The 16,850-nt window shown below is 46.3% G+C and overlaps 1 protein-coding gene and 1 long non-coding RNA gene across 33 annotated transcripts in view; one reads left to right on the top strand and one right to left on the bottom strand.

The window, feature by feature from the left end:
- RERE (arginine-glutamic acid dipeptide repeats) overlaps nt 1–16,850 on the bottom strand; it is a 340,184-nt gene that overhangs the window by 22,711 nt on the left and 300,623 nt on the right. For all 32 annotated transcript variants that reach the window (XM_083628418.1, XM_083628429.1, XM_083628432.1 and 29 more), the window contains 3 exons: nt 3,554–3,716; nt 1,821–1,913; nt 773–972 (listed from right to left, as the gene is read on the bottom strand). In XM_083628418.1, the coding sequence (XP_083484544.1) occupies nt 773–972; nt 1,821–1,913; nt 3,554–3,716 (456 nt within the window). The remainder of the gene's footprint in view (nt 1–772; nt 973–1,820; nt 1,914–3,553; nt 3,717–16,850) is intronic.
- The window catches only part of LOC310769620, a 343,443-nt gene that overhangs the window by 249,666 nt on the left and 76,927 nt on the right, over nt 1–16,850 (top strand). The gene's annotated exons all lie outside the window — the stretch shown is intronic.

Here is a 16,850-nt window from a genome sequence, read left to right as displayed (position 1 = left end):
CTGTTTTGCTTGCAGGGGTAAGTTGGTCGATGTACAGATCCTCAAAGTGGTTCCAAACCCACAAACACACCAAGCGGTAAAATTTGGCAGCTTTTCTCAAACTGCTCATGGGTGCTACACAAAGAGGAATCCTGGCAGCTCAGTGGTTAGAGCCTCTGCTCTACATTCTGGACATCCCAGGTCGAATCTTTAGCCTCTCCTAGGGAGGGTTGAGAGAGACTCCGAACTGAAACCCTGAAGAACCAGTGCCAGGCATTTCTGAGCTAGACGCACCAATGGGCCAGACTCAGTATAACACAGCTTCCTGTGTTCCTGGGCCTTAAGGAAAGGGCCACAGTTTAGGGGTAGATCATCAGCTTTGTGTTCAAAAGGTCCAGCTTCAGCATCTCTTCTGGAGAGTTGCTGTCCACAAGAACAACGTTGTGCTAGATAGAACAATGGCCTGACTTGGTAAAGGCAGGTTTATGTGTATGATTCATCTCTCTACATCCCTTTCCCCTTAGCTGGGCAGGCTGCCTCAACAAATCACTGACGGTCAGCACTGGGAAGACAGCCTCTTGGCAAGACACAGCCTCTTTACTGTGCTCTGTTAAGACCTACCTCTAAGATAAGCCGTCAGAGAGAGCAAGAGAGAGAGAGAAGGTGTATCACAGGGTGTGTGTAGAGAATATCTGGTACTTTGATTCAGGACTTAACAGTGCTCAGGCCCAGAAGCTGTTACTTTGCCTACAGCTTGGTAGCGAGGTTGCAGGGCAGGTCTCAGGCAGCTTACCGAGCCTCGACTCCGCCTTGTCCTCATGCTATGCTTCCCGCTGAGCCCATCATCTTCCTCTTTGACAGGCTTGAACATAAAGGGTGGCGGGTCCACCGGCTTCTCGATGGGGGGAAGCTCCCCGTACTTCTTGAAGTGGATGCGGCAGTCAGTGCACAGCAAGATGTTCTCCCGCCCGCCGTGGTGCCAGTCCTTGGAGGCTGTTGTTGGGGAGGGGACAGAGCGCATTAGCATGATGAGACACAAGCTGTGCAAAAGCAGGTAACTGACGTATACTTATATGCTCCTTCAAACTGCGCTACAGGGATATTACTTCTGGCTTGACTTATACGGGTGATGAAAGGATGATGAAGAAGCTTCACAAAGCCGGTGGCAGTTTCCCCTTCCTAGTTCACTTGCAGACAGTTTCCTAGTCTTTCACAAAGGCAAAACCTCCCTGGGTTGCGGGGGTGGGGTAGACAATCCGAAAGGGGAGGTTGCAGCCCTCCTTTCTATTCCTGGCGGCTCAAGGTACAGCTTCTTAGACAAGCTCACCTAAGGATGGCAAGGGCTTCTGCTACACTTGCAACAATGGTACAAGGGGCCTAAGAAAACATCCCTGACTCCGATAAGCCCTTGAGTTAAGGTGGGCACTCTGGCAGAGAGAAGAGAACAATATATCAATGGTCGGAAACCTCGGGCCCAGGGCCCAAATGCAGCCCTCCAGACCTCTCTATTTGGCCCTCAGGACTTTCTCCCCAGGCCACACCCCCTGCTCCCAGGCTTCATTCCTCAACAGCCCTATGCCACACCCTCTTTGAGCGATTCTGCCTGGGTCCTCAGAATTCTCGTGCCTCTCGCCTGCCTGCACGGAGAGATGTGCATGTAGGAATCTCTGGCTTCTACTGTGCAATGATAAAGAGCCACCTCTGTCGCTCATCCCCGCTTTGCCTCTGGCTCACCCACCACCGGAATGTGGCCCCTGGAAGGCTGCCTGGAAGGGAACGTGGCCCTCAGGCTGGAAAAAGAGTCCCCGCCCCCAGCCCCGTGCCCATGCAAAGGTGCGTACTGGTGGTGAAGCAGTGGCGGCAGGCGTAGCCTTTCAACTCTTGCTCGCTGTCCTCGCTGTCAAAGTCATCTTCACTGGCTGAACTCAGATCCACTAAGTGCACAGAAAGGAGGGAGGGAAGAGAGAAGAGAAGGGTAGAGCAAATAACTTAAGAGTCAGGAAGTTCCCCCTCCTCTGGCGTTGTTCCTCCTGTGGCATCTTGTTGCAGCAGCAGCAGAACCATCCATTAAAAAGAAAAAACAAAAAACTGGAAGGAAAGAGACGTGAGGGCAGCTTCACGACTAACAGATTTGTTGTGGTAGCGCTTTTAATAGGCCGGAGCCTGCTTCATGTGTACAGCGTTAGCCCAAGTTGGCAGACAGATATTTAAGGGAGGGCAGAGATGAGCAGTGAACTTTTCTGGCCCAACCTAATGCAGGGATGGTTGAGCCCTCCCAGATGTTTTTGGATTCCAACTCCCATCGGCCCCAGCCAGCACGGCTCATGGCCAAGGAGGATGACCATTTTAGGCTGCAAGACAGACCGTGTGTCTATTCAAGATTGTAAGATCCCGTTGAGGCAGAGAGCGGCCTTACCCGCACCCTGCACAGATTGAACCAGATAAATAAGCTGATGCAAAGTTGAATCAAGCAATGATGCTTGACTCCCAACTCCCATCCTCCCCAGCCAGCAGGATCAGTGGTCAGAGAATAGGGGAGCTGTAATCTAGGGGCAACTGGAGGGCCACAGGTTCCTCATCCCTGCTCAGACATTTTATCCCTAAACCACATTTGGAGAACCTGCATTTCCCCACAATAGGCTGTTGGAATACCTGTTCTGCGGTTATAAGGAATAGGTATTTTTACGTGGCAGCACCTACACTTTGGAACTCCCTGCCTACTGACAGCAGACAAGCGCCTTCACTGCACTCTCCTCGGCACCTCCTAAATGCATTTTTGTTAGACGAGGCCACTCAGCTATGTAGAATATTGATGAATGTTTTAATCTGCCACCGATTTTAATCTTTTGAATGTTTCAAATAGTTGTTTTTGCCTATAATTTTATTGTTTTACTCACTTTGAGGTTTTTTTTATAGTCAAGCGGTGTATAATTTTTATTAAAAGAAAGAAAGAGCTAAGGGATTTTTTATGCCACAAAAGAAGCTTTGATCAGATGCACAAAGTGTTTCCCCATTTTCAACCAATACACAGGAGTGAGGAACCCGTGGCTCTCCACATGTTGCTGAACCGCAACTCCCATCATCCCTGACCATTGACTATACTGGCTGGGGGGTGAGGGAAAATGGGAGTTACGTGGCACCTGTAGCAGTGGCTGTTCTGCAGGAGCAATGCATTTGCATCTCTGTGCCACATAGACTGTGGCTGATTCTCTGGGGTTCTGCACGTGGGGCCTTTGTTCTATGTTGCAAATGATAGAACTGGAGTTAAGTGCAACGTTCCCATGCAAATCGGGGCAAACGTAATCGCCTTGATAGCCAAGGTGAAGCTTCGCCTATTATTTCCCCAGCAGCTTATTGACTGAGCTTCCTCCCGCGCAGCACAAAACCAATCGCTTGCTGATCCCAGGCACCTGCCATCCGCAGGGATAATGAACTGAGAGGGCGAGCGCAGCCGAGGGCTTGAACTCCATTTTCCCGGCTGCGTTTGGTCATAGGCAAAGAGCCATTACCTTCTGTTTTAGCCCCATGCATCTAAACAAGAGACAAATGTGTTGCTTTTAATCCTGCTACTTACAGAATTCGCTGGAGGGGGGCCTGGAGGGAGCATTCACTGGAGTGGAAGCCGTTCGGGTTTTAATTCTCCGGAACACTGCTTGCCTCCGATGCCTGCGGTGAGCCCGGGAACTGGCCGCTTCGGGGGTTTTCTTCCAGTAGTAATAGAAGGTGATCAATTCTCCCTGGAAAAGGAGAAAGAATCACAAGGTTTGTCAGAGCAGCATGCGGGCTTCCCAGAGACATCTGGACCACCAATTCTGGGAACAGAGTGATGGGCAAGCAGATTTAATCTCACCTGGCAAGGCAGTTCTTACATTTAAATGACCCAGGAGAAGAGAAAAGGTGCAGGGGTTTAGGGTTCATTTATCGGTGGGTTGCATCTGATGCTAGCCCTACTCTAGAGCACACCCACTGAAATGAAAGGCCACGACTAACTTAGGTTCATTAATTTCAATGGATGTGGAGTAGAACTTAGCCGGACACAACCCTGAAATGGGAAATAGATGATCCAAGAAGCTGACTTATACCAGGCCAGACTATTTCCCCACTTAGCCTCGCACTGCCTTCGCCAGCCTGGTTTTGGGCTGGGACCGAGGGGAGCTGACACCAGCTCCTTGAGGGAGAGGCGATTCCCACAACCACATATCTGATCCTCACGGCTAGAGATGTTGGGGAATGAACCTGGTACCTGTCTGCAAGCAGAAGCAGGTGCTTCACCTCTGAGCTATGCTGCTTCCCCCAAAGGGGTGGCTGGAGTGTGTTGGAGAATTGAAGCACAGCTGCTTTCAAGGGGCAGGTGGCCACGGAGCACTCCTGTCCCCAGTGGGCGCTAATGATATCACTGTTTTCTTGCTAAGGTAACAGATAAATGAGGCAAATAGCATCACCATCAAGTTTGGTATTGGAGGGCATTACCATCACAAAAGGGAGGAACACACAGCCTTATGCTATATATGGATATTAAAAAATAAGCCACCCTAAGACTCGTGGCTGGGGAGGGCGGGCGGGCGGGGGGAACACACCTGAGATTAAAACATATTAAAGACAAGGCTACAGCCACAGCACCCGAAACTGTATTAAAGCAATCTATTCTTTTCTAATCTGAATATATACAGCCACGTTAAGATAATTAGGCAGTAAAAGCGCATGCCAAGAGAAGTCTGTGATAATTCCGCAGCGTAATGAAGCTGGCTTACGTTCAAAAACTGGAGTAGATGATATTCAAACTAGCAGATGTAATGTCAAGTTAAAGCACAGTGTGTGGTTTTAATCTCCTTTCGCTTTGCTTTGAAACCCCATCATTTCCGAGCGGCTTGTCTGCCTCAAGGGTAAAAGGCGCTGCCTCTTTCAAGTTGCAAAGGGAACGGGAGGTGTTCTAAAGAAGCCTCTTGAAAGCCAGCCTCAGAACAAATGCACCTCAATTGCCCACAAGAGAAGGCGGCGGCGGGGGGGGGGGGGAGGTCTCTCTTTGAACCCATATGCGATCTAAAAATTCCTATAAACCTCAACCCGTTATGCTCCCTGGGTCACGTCTTGCGGGTCTTTGCACGAGTGAAACTCCCAGCCACAGACGGAAGGCCAGCAGCGGTACCGCTAAGTGGAAATGTGAACCTGGAAAGCTCCTGCGAGGGGTTGGCAACATGGCTTCAGGCTTTTGGAAGACGAGAAATGTGACACCAGGAGCCATGGATAAACAACAGGGAAGCATTTGATTTTGGAAAGAATTCAGCCTTGTTCTGTGTCTTACATAAACTCTTGGCACCTACTGACCCAAAGGGGTGTGTGTGTGTGTGTGTGTGTGTGTGTGTGTGTGTGTGTAGGGGAAGGGCCACAGCTCAGTGGCAGAGCAACTGCTTTGCATGTAGAAGGTCCCAGGTTCTGTCCCCAACGGCATCCCCAGGTAGGGCTGGGAGAGACCCCTGCCTGAAACCCTGGAGAGCCGCTGCCAGTCAGTGCAGGCAATGCTGAGCTAGATAGATCAGAGGTCTGACTCAGTTTCCTATGAGTGTGTGTTTGTGTGCTAGCTGTGACTATGTAAGCAAGATGAATGGAAAATAGGCATGAACATTTACATGTAGGTATAGAGACTGTGTATGGCAGAGCATTACGAACAAGGGATTCTACAGATTGGAGATTGTGCATTTTTGCAAGGCAAACACTAACTGTGAGTGGTAGCCAATGTCAGTCCTACTCAGAGTAAACCCACTGAAATTAACCTCCATTATTAAGAGACATTAATTTCAATGAGTCTACTCTGAGCAGAACTTAGATGCAACCCTATATTGCAGCTATACATTTGTAAAGCATTTTAAAGTTTTCAAAGCTCTTCATTATCTACTTGGGATCCTTACAACAACCCTGTAAGGTAAGCTGGTAGGGATACTGAGGCTGAGAGTTAAAGAGTGAGTTCGTTGCAGAGGTGAGATCTAAACCAGAGGCCTCTAGAGTCAGTCTCTAGGCTACTGTGCTGTGCATCACTGTGTACATATTTCCCCCAGGGCAATGTGTGAAACTGAGGCAGACACTATGGATGCTAATACCATAACTAGAAAATGTAAGAAGGGCATCCAGATAATTCAGTTTCCTTGAAACCTGCTGATGACCGTCCACTGTAACCAACCAATGTGCAAAAAACCACACACACAAAAACAACCACCTTTAAAGCTGTCAGTCTTGGCATACCATTCATATCTAAATGCACAATGCTTAATGTTTATATACACAAAGTATGGATATTACTGACAAGCAGCCCTTGAACACAAGGTAAAACAAATCCGTATACAACTGAGTTCCTGAAGGAGCTGAATCATGGAATTTTCAGGGCATCGTTTGCAGAAAAGCAGCAAAAGCAGGGTGGTTGGCTGGGGAGGGCAGAGATCAGCCTGATTAAGCCCCCAACAACTTAACTGTATCTGGGATGGTCTGGAGATGGGGGCCCTGAGACACTGGTCCTATATATGGCCCCAATGAGTATGAATCTAGATCACAGTTTGGCCCTGATCATGTTACTGTGCTATTTTGGGGGGGGAGGAGAGAGATTGGGGTGGATTTCGCTATTGTTTATCCCCCACCTCCATGATTCCTTACAAGCCTGCAATTTTTATCATCCTGTATTCTCACAATATTTTAAAAACAGCAGCCAGGCTCTTAAATGCTTATGTTATGTTCCTGCTCAACGTGGGAAAGTAGAGAGGATGAAGATACTGCTGGCGGGAACAGTGTGCGTAACTCTGTGCCCACAATACATTTTATGCCCTCGCATGTTCATTGAGCAGCTGAACGGGACTTTTCTCAAAATGGCTAACTAGATGCCTCTGGGAAGCCCACAAGCAGGCCCTGAGTGTGACAGCAGCACTCTCTGTGCCGCTGATACCCATGAACTGGTATTCGGAGGCATAATGTCTCAAACAGTGGAGATAGGACACAGCTATCATGATTAGTAGCCCCATTTAAAGCTGTCTACGTTGTAGGTACTATTACTACATTCTGTGGTTGCAAATTCCACAGTTTAACTACACACTGTGTGAAAAACCTTCTGTTGCCTGTCCTGAATCTCCCTGCAGTCCGCCTTCATTGGACAGTCCCAATGAGCTTTGGTATTAGGAGGGTGGGAGGAAAAGTTCTCTCTATTTTCTCCATACCCTGCATAATTGTATTGCTTTATTCCAAGCACAGTTGCACCACAGATTCCAAGGTATCAGTAGGTTTTACTTTTAATCCCTTTCCTAACAGACTCTTTGACACCTGCTGCATGCTGGGTTGACATTTTCATCTGCTACCAAGGACAATCCCAATATCTTTTTCCTAGTCCGCCACTGCCAGTTGGTGCCCCATGGCCGTATATGTGACATTGGGGAAAGTTGAGGTGGAACAAGTGGGGCTGAGGATGCCAACCTTCACACATTCTTTGGATGCCTGCCAGCAGGTGTTATGTCATTGAGTGATGTGTTACATGCATGTGTGGATAAGCGCCGCCGCCCCCCCCCCCGTCATCATGCAAAAGCTGGAATGATAAAAGCCCTTAATGACGATTAGGCTGACCTACAATTACAGAACTGTAGTGTTGGAAAGGACTCCACGGGTCATCTAGTCCAACCCTCTGCAATGCAGCAATCACAGTTAAAGAATCCTTGGCAGGTGGCCATCCAACCTCTGTTAAAAATCTCCAGTGGAAGAAAGTCTACCACCTTCCAAGGCGATAATGTAAATTTGGGGAACTGTGAGAGTGATACTCTTTGAAACCCATAGGGTTCTTGTGAACACGCTACATAGGGTGACTAACACATACTTGAAACTTTCAAGTCTTATTTTAAATCTATTATTGTTTTTTGCGTTTTTAACAGTGCCTAATTATCTGATGGGACGCGGGTGGTGCTGTGGTCTAAACCACTGAGCCACTGGAAGGTTGGCGGTTTGATTCCTGCGACGGAGTGAGCTCCCGTTGCTCGGTCCCAGCTCTGCCAACCTAGCAGTTCTAAAGCACATCAAAGTGCAAGTAGATAAATAGGTACTGCTCTTGTGGGAAGGTAAATGGTGTTTCCGTGCGCTGCTCTGTTTTCGCCAGAAGTGGCTTAGTCATGCAGGCCACATGACCTGGAAAAACTGCCTGAGGACAAACGTTGGCCCCCTCAGCCTATAAAGTGAGATGAGTCATTCACAACTGGACTTAACTGTCAAGGGTCCTTACCTTTTTAAAATTATCTGATATGTAAATTGCATTGAGACAGTTACAAGGTAATAAATGCATGTATTACACACATTTCTGAACAAGTCACCCTGCAAGGTCACCATGAAAATCTAGAATAAAAACACTTAATGAATGATTATTAGGATTACCTCTCTGAAAACGTAAGTTTGTGAATTGTGAGAAAAACCCTAGATCCATCTCTGAAACCCTAAATACACACAAACACATTATGCACACATTAGAAACCTCTGTCAGCAGGCTCAGTGGCACACAAATCCCACCCCAGGCTTTCCTAGTGGCCTCTCCTATCAAAGGCTATCATGTCTAGCAAAGGAATTAAATGCAGGAGTGAAGTGAATCGGAGAAGATTAGCAGCAGCATATTGGTGACTGCCTGGGTGGCAGGAGCTTGAGCACAAACAAAAGGACAAGCTGAGAAAGCTTTGGCTCTCCAAACAGGGGAGGCAAAACAGCTCCCGGCTTCACTGCGAGGGAGAGTCTAAGTCAATTGAACTTTAATCAAACATGCATAGTGTGTGCACGCCACTGAAAGCCCATCCATCGTGCATAAATTCAGGGAACAAAAAGCAGCTGCAGAAATCAATAGCCTACTGAAACATTAACACCGGCAATCATTGATCAAAAGGGCCCTTTATAAAAAGGGCTGCTTTGCAAATTAGCCAGTGGTGTCAGTGTATGGGTTGTTGTTTTTTCCTGCCCACAAGCCAACACAGGAACAGGCATGGACAAGCCTTGCAAAGGCCATTTTTGTTCCTTGCTGATCTCACATGGAAGGAGCCTTCATTGCCTATTTCTTCCTATCTCTGTGCTGCAACTATGGCTAGCAAGACAAGACAGGATGATTTGACACCCGGTTCCAGGACTGAAGAGAGACCAAAACTGCACAATGAACCTTTGTGTTCAGCAGTGTTTTTCTAGCTCCAAAATATGCTCCCAGTCAAGCCAGCTTACCTTTAGTCTTTTTTATTTTCTTTTTTAAATATGTTAATGGCAGTGACTGAGTGTTCCCAGGCAAGAAATACATCAAAGTCACTTGTGAATAAGCCTCAGCATCAAGTGTGATTTTGTTCCGATTTCATCCTAGCCATCTCACCATGGACCAGAAGGGCTACTCAGATTGGAATATGCTCTCCAGCCCTCTTTCATTGTGATGGGAAAGGCCTTCATCTACCAACCGCAAAAAAGTTTCTCCCAATCATGACTCTGTTCCACCTTTTGTTCAGATTCTGTCCCAATGCCCTCCCCTTTATGCTGTGATTAATGGGCCAACTTGAGAGCTCTCTGGAGCTTTGGGGGAAATGGGTAGGGATGGTGGACCAAGGAGTCAGCAATGGAGCGTGCAGCCCCAGCGCTTCACAGATGCCATTAAATCAGGGCTGGAGAACTTGTGATCCTCCAAATGCTGCTGGAGTAGATGGGAGTTGGGAGTCCGACAACTTCTACTGGAGTTAGGAGTTCCCCTCCCCTACACTAAATGATCCCCCACATGCCCTGGCGATTTCTGCCATGAGACCTTGGCCATTGCCCAATCTTAGAACCCTGCTACAGGTGAGCGGGAATTGCTGTTCAGTGCCATCCACCACATCCCATGAGGTCCCTGCGACATGAAAAGTGGGCATAGGCCGCCCTTGTCACACACTATGCAGTGATGGCCATGTGACCCAGGGTGGCAATGTTGGCAAAAATGAACCTCATTTTCTGAGCTCTCTAAAATGAGACAGGGCCACAAAAAAAAACAACCCAGCTGATCATCACGGCTGGTCAATATCCCATTTCATAAGCAGAAAGAGCAAGTATTTCATGTGGTGAGAGATTATGCTTCTGTGTGGTAAGGCAGTATCCAGGATGATGATGTGTGCTCGATTATAGAGGATGTGGCCTGCTAGAGGATGAAATTCAGCCAATGAGGCCATTTTCTTTTTTTAAAGAAACAATGTCTACCTGTCAATCAACTGGTGCCACTTCAACAGGTAGATGACATCAGGTTTGAATGTGTTTTGGCTGTGCAGGTTAATTCCCCAGATGGGAACACAAGCACAGCAAAAGCCCAATGCAGGGCTGTTTGAAAGCCCTTTTGCAAACAACCCCTTGCTGCTCTCAATGGCATCACATCAAGGAAGAAAATAAAACACCTAGGACTGAGACCTACAACAACAAGGAAAGGCTCATCACTAAAGATGTCAAAACATGCACAAACACAACACTGTATCGTAACTCATCCCCACATCCCAGGCACTGCTCCAGGCAGATGCATTTTCCAGCCTATCTGGAGATGCCAGGGATCAAGTCTATTCAGCTAGCTGTAGACCTTCCCCAAGGGGGTGCTGTTCTACAGCAGATGCAACATTTGCTTAATTCAGCCCCTATTTTTCATGATAAGGGTGTAGGATTCACTTCTTCATTTCTCTGTGACTAAATTAGATGTGAAACATTTTAATGCCACCCCTCTGCTTGAGGCGGCCTACAAAAGCGTAAACAGAACATTATAATCCTCCAAACAGGTGCAATGTTTGTGGGTCTTTAAGGTGCTAAAAGGCTTCTGGTTTTTGTCCACCTCCATTTTCTGTTTTTAAGTGCATCTTGTAATTTGCCTGGAACAATGAAATGCAGGGCCAAGCGGGTTTTTTGTTTTGTTTTAATAAAACTACTCCACCTTGAGCAATTCTCGGCTTTAAGTGTTGCCTGCCTTGCTTTCTTGCACCTCCTTATCCTTATCGGTGGTTTCTCAAATGGAAAATACACAGTACAAGCTGTGCTGGTGCGTTTATGTTTCAAGTCTTGCCTTAGGTAAACACAGGATTAACAGTGTGTGCTGCGGAATCTAAGGGAAGAAACGGAAGAATCACACACACACACACACACACACACACAGCCCGCCATGTGAATGCATCAGCTTACCTTTCAAGTACCTCTTATGGCATCACAGAGCAAACAAGTCCCTAATAATTGCTCTTTAATTTCCCGAGGGCATAACTCTACCAAGAGGAGGAGGGGAAGAAAAGCAGAGAGAGGTTGAGATGCAATGCGCAGCCGTAATAAGACTCAGCAACCAGTCAATGGATATAGTGATCGCTGCTGGATGATACCAGAAGCATCATGGTTCAAGTTAAAAGAGGGAAGAGGAGACCACTGACTTTCTGGAATGAACTGGAATAAAAGCTTCTGCATTTATTTGCTCCTGTCAGTAAAAATCATACGTCTAGCGGGAAGAATCTGGGTCTGACTTGGGATGAGGAGGGCTCTCCAAGGCAGGAAAAATCGACCAAGGAAGCAGCTCTTTCCCCACCCGTTTAAATTGTTCTGCAGATATCCTCTGCATTTATTGAGCATTCTCTTTCTTTCTCTCCAAACCGGGAGAGAAACCCATCAACATTCATAGTAAATAAAGACTACCTTGGTTAATAAACTCTGAAGATTGAAGTTTGAGAGCTGTGTGACTGAGGCAGAACTGCAGCGAGCAAGGTTGGCAATTTCCTGGGGGGAAACTGAATCTAGTAATGGATATTAAGGAAGCCTATTCTGTCTTTCGGTTACAGTTCTGCAAATATGAGGTCTTCTTAAAGAGCTTCAGATCAAACCACATTGCCGTGGGGACAGCTGCTGCCTCACCCAAAAACAAAACCCTGAAAGATAACTTTCAGGTTAATGGGGCCTTCAGGCCAAGCACCCCTGTAGACCTCACAGTGGCCAAAGAGATACCTGAGCAGAATGGCACTCTTCCCCGCCACTTGATATTCAGATGCAATGGGGACAGAACATAGCCATCAGGTATCATGGCCAGAACAGGAGATTTATCAAGTTCCTGGTGGGTTGTGATACATAGGTGATGGCTGTGCTTGGCTTGGCAGGTCAACAAGTTGGCCAGGCCTCCTCTGGATTTAGCAAACTGCCTTGCAGGCCCAAGGAAGAAGAATGGAGGAAGTCAAAGGGCAACCAACTTTACAAACCAATTTGTGCTCTTTCAGTGGCAGCTTCAGCCTCGTTTCATTAAGGGGTGATGGTCCTGAGCGTTATCCCCACTTTTTCCTTCCCCCACGAGCGTCTGTCAGTGGTGACAAATAGTTTTGTGCCTGTTCTAATTAAGCAGCAAGTCTCAGCAGATTGCACAGCAGGGCTGATTAATGTCCACCCTGGGTCTGTGGGGACTCCGCACATCCCCAGAAATATCTTACTAGGAGTATAAAAAGAGGCATTTAAAGAAACAATTAAGATTTCCTGCAGCATTATAAGAACACATGATTAAAAAATCCCTTCCCCCACCCGAGGCAAAATGACTTCCTAGGGCATTCCTCCGAAATGTCACAATCTTAGAACACGCTATAAAACGTATACGTGGGAAATGTTAAAATTACAGCTTTCTCAGAGGGTTCTCTTTCCGCTATTCTTAGAAGACAGCTCAAGATTATTATACTTCATTTCTCATTCAAACCCAAATGCCTGATAAGGCTCAACTTACTACCCCTTGTTTAAAAATAAATAAGTGGGATAATTAATGAGATGAAGCTTTTCCTTCAATACTCAAGATCTGACTGCTACATCTGGAGTCATCAACTTCTCATGGTCAGACTTGCTAGTAACCCTAATTTAACACTTTCTCCTGCCCCCTAAAATATGTGGCTTGACTCACTTGCCAGGATTTGTCACACGTTTGTCATAGCTGCTCACTGTAGCTTGTTGTAAAGTGTTACCCATGTGTGTTTTGTGTCCTTGATGTCATGTTTAACTCAGTTCTCTGGCACCTATTTGGGCACTCACTCTTACGTGTGGTTATCAGCGACCCGGATGCCAAGTGAGTGGCAACCCACATATGCACGCATGCGCGCGCGCACACACACACGCCTTGTGTGAACACCACTATGATCTCAAGTTGTTTGGTTTTGTGTGTGCCAGATTCCACCTAGAAGAGGGAAGGAAGGAACTCCAGCCCTTTAATCCTATCATATTTGTCAATTCAGCATTCAGTGGGAGACACATAAAGGGTGCTGTTAGTAATGACCAAAGGGGTGCACGGTCAAAGAATCAACCATCTCACTTGGAATTCCATCCATCATTAAAGGATTCCACAGAGTGAAGCAACAGGGTCACAGTTTTTTCCTTTGCCTGTGCAGAATCAAGTCCTTCCACCCAAAGCCATTTCACACAGTCAGTTTGTGGTCTAGGAGATGGGATTGTGTGCATGCCCAAAGGATTTATAGTTTGGCTTTCAGCAGGGGACATAGTGACGATTTGTAAAAACAGGCCAACAAACTATCTGCAGTTTTGAAGCACCTCTTTCCTCTTCTATTCCCCTCCTAGGTTCTAGCAGAACCTGCAATCAATGATGTTTCAGTGCCCAATCTTGCCTTGTCCTTTATGAACTGGTATGGTTCACATGTGTTGATCTATGAACGTGTGAAGCTGTCTCAATGAAGTTATCCACCTAGCTCTGTACCATATAGATGCAACAATGATTGGCCATGGCTTTCCAGCATTTCATGAAGGTGTCTTTCCCAGCCCTATCTGGAGATGAGGGTGTTATGTTCTCAAACCAGCATTCATTATCACTTACCTGCCTGCACCCAAGAAGGTGGTATCCAAATAAACAAAAGAAAAAAACCAGCCTGTTTCACTCCTATGGAAATGGAAAGTTTTGAGCAGGGACTTGTACACTGAAAGCTTGTATTTTGTGAACAGCCATCACGGAAAGGCAAAAATCCTGGCTTAAAAAAACACCAGGATATGCATGAGCTGCACATGTGTTTGTGCAGCCCCTTCCTAGCTGCTTTCCTTCACCTTCTGAGCAAGTGGACAAACAAGCCAAGATTCAGCACTCAAGTTTTAGCTTCCTCTTACGTTCGAACCTTGAAACCATGGTTTGCAGCTTCCACCAAACAAGCCAGGATATTTAAACCATGGCTCCATATTCTGGCTTTTCCTTTTTTGAAACTGTTAAGCTTAGTTTCTGGGTTCGCATGTAATGGGAAGCTATGGTTAAGTGCTTAATCCGGTCTTCTTCAGTTGCTCACGGGAAGGGGGAAGCCAAGGGGCTGAGAAGGGGCCTTGCTCACTCCCATGCAGCATGTGAATAAACCAGGATTTCCGGCTTACTTTGATGTGTGAACACAGTCAACACATGCAACTCGTCCTCAGACTAGTTAGGGCATCTGTGGTCACATTTGGATTTCTGAATGAGTCCTATGGGTGCCATCCCCTATGGTTACTTCCTTCTCCTGGATGAGAGACAGAGGGAGAGAATGCATGCGTGCACACTTTGCTTTTCCAAGGGATCTGTGTAAAGACCAGATCCAGTAGAATTAATATTAGCCTTGAAGAGCACAAAGAGTTGGAAGAGGAAGTGGGAGAGTGTCACTCTTCCAACTTCCTCTTTCATTTCTATATACTTTTCAAGGGGGGGAATGATAACTACCCTCTCAATGCCTCACAACACTAAAGGGGCAGTGAGGAAGGTGGTCTCAGTGGCTTTGCGGGCACCAGTGGAATACCCAAAGAGCACCACTGCACCCATGGGTACCGCACTGGTGACTCCCTGATTCATGTGGTTTGGCAAAAAAATCTGTAGCTTTGGATTTGAACCATCCACCATCATCTTCTGAATGGGAAACAGAGGGATTGTTCTTCCGTAACCTATAAATTTGGATTCTCCTCAAGGAACAGGACGACAATCCGGATTATTGGGAAATCACAGATAGGGTCATGAGGAGAGTTTGGGGCCTTATTTTATTCGGGGGTGGGTCAGACCTCAACTCTAGTCTTTCTGGAGCAATGATGTGAATAGTGGTACTTACTGGAAAAACACAGATTTCACAGTACTAATTTGCTTATAATGAGGGTAGGGGAAAGGGAGAAGGAAAAGAGCAAATGAAAGTTCATAAAACCACCACATTCATGCTTGCCAGAATTATCTAGAGGGGAGGCAGGCAACACTCCCCTCCAGTTCCATGGGTGCTGAATATATATTTACACACAAACAAGCACAGAGAAGCAAGCCAAAAATAAAAGATGAAAAAGTGCAACCATATGACAAGATAGTTAAAACACACACATACACAGAGAGAAAGACAGAGAAAGAAGCCTGATCCAAGCTATAAGCAGGGATTTCTGTTTTTCAAAACCTGCTTTACATGCCCATTTCAAAGAGAGACACAAAATACAGATGAGGGAAGCAAGCCCAGTTGAGTCTTCGGATTATGCAAACTTGGAGGCCCAACACTAAAGAAGGCTACTCAGAAGTAAGTCCCAGTCTAAAAGTGATTCAGCTGCTTGGTATGCAACCTAAGGATCACAAGCTTTAGATAATTTTGAATCAGGTTAGCAGCCTTGAATAACTGTCCATTGTATGTTGGTACTAGTATGCCACACTTTTTTCCTCTTCCACAAAACCAACACTACAGTGCTAGGCTCTTGACAATGTATTTGCTATGACCCCACTGTTGGCTTCTCAACTTAGAGGAAGCTGGATGCTTTATGTCAGGATTTTTTTTGGGGGGGGGGGAATTAGCATAGCACTGTCATTTGGCCTCCCAGGCCTGCTATCTTCTTCATTCTCATTCTCTCTCTCCCTGCCCCACCTACCACAACCACCAATTCTGGGCTTGCAAAAGGAGAGAGCGAGAGCGAAGGGGGGAAAAGGAAACCATAAAGCTGTTCAAACCCCACCATGCTCCATCCCGTAAACATTTTCCTATTTATCTGCCCTTCATTACATGTGCAATCTTATTATCTCTGCACAGCATCAAAGTGACAGCCGTCAGGGTCACCCTATATAATGTACGGCGGCAGTGTTACATTTAATGATGGGAGCGAGACAAGACGAGAAGGATTGGGAGGGGTGTGTGGAACACTGCAGGCTGTTTTAAAGGGATCATCAGTTATATCTGTGCATTTCCCGAGGTGATAATTGAATGACAGAGGCTGGAGGGAAATCCATTTCTGAGCTCAGGGAAAGGGCTGTTAAAGAGAAAAATGCTTTTGTGAGGGATTTTTTGTTTTTGTTTTTTGCATGGGAGGCATGTAATGGCTGCCAAATAGGGGAGAAAAAGCCTCCACCACCCTTATATTTCATAGGTTTTATTTGGAGGATGGGAATTATCAAGCACAATCGAGCTTTTGAAATTGAGATGTTTATTTTTAAAAAAGGAGCTGGGACTTCAGGCACTGCCTCCTCCACAGCATGAAGTATTTTCTGTTGTGTCAAATCCAATTAATTTAAATGAGGGATCCCTTTCCCCTCCCTTAGCTCTGCAAAGGAGACGTAAAACACAGGGGCTGGCTTCTTCCATCTCCGCCATCTGGTTTTAAAATACGAAGTTAAACACTATCCTAATTGCGTCTTAAGCAGGACTCAAGTTTGCTTTAGCATTAAGGCAAGAGAGTCTCATTAATCTCCATTCTTTATAAATTCAGCAGTGCTTGAACAAAGCTGCAAGTTACTAAAAACTTCATTAGTTTGGGGGGTGGGGGTGGGGAATGACTACAGAACACTGAGAAGCACACCATGAAGCATCTTGCTAATTAAAACTAGATTACACTTGTCATAACAAACACTTATTCCAAGTAGCAAATCAGTGCTGTTTCCATTCCATTTGTTCATTCAAAATGCTTCTCCAAGT

This window comes from Podarcis filfolensis, assembly GCF_964270895.1.
Source record: "Podarcis filfolensis genome assembly, chromosome: 8".
NCBI classification, from domain to species: domain Eukaryota; kingdom Metazoa; phylum Chordata; class Lepidosauria; order Squamata; family Lacertidae; genus Podarcis; species Podarcis filfolensis.
Note: the sequence above shows the minus strand (reverse complement) of the source record. Positions and strands in the feature narration are given on the sequence as shown.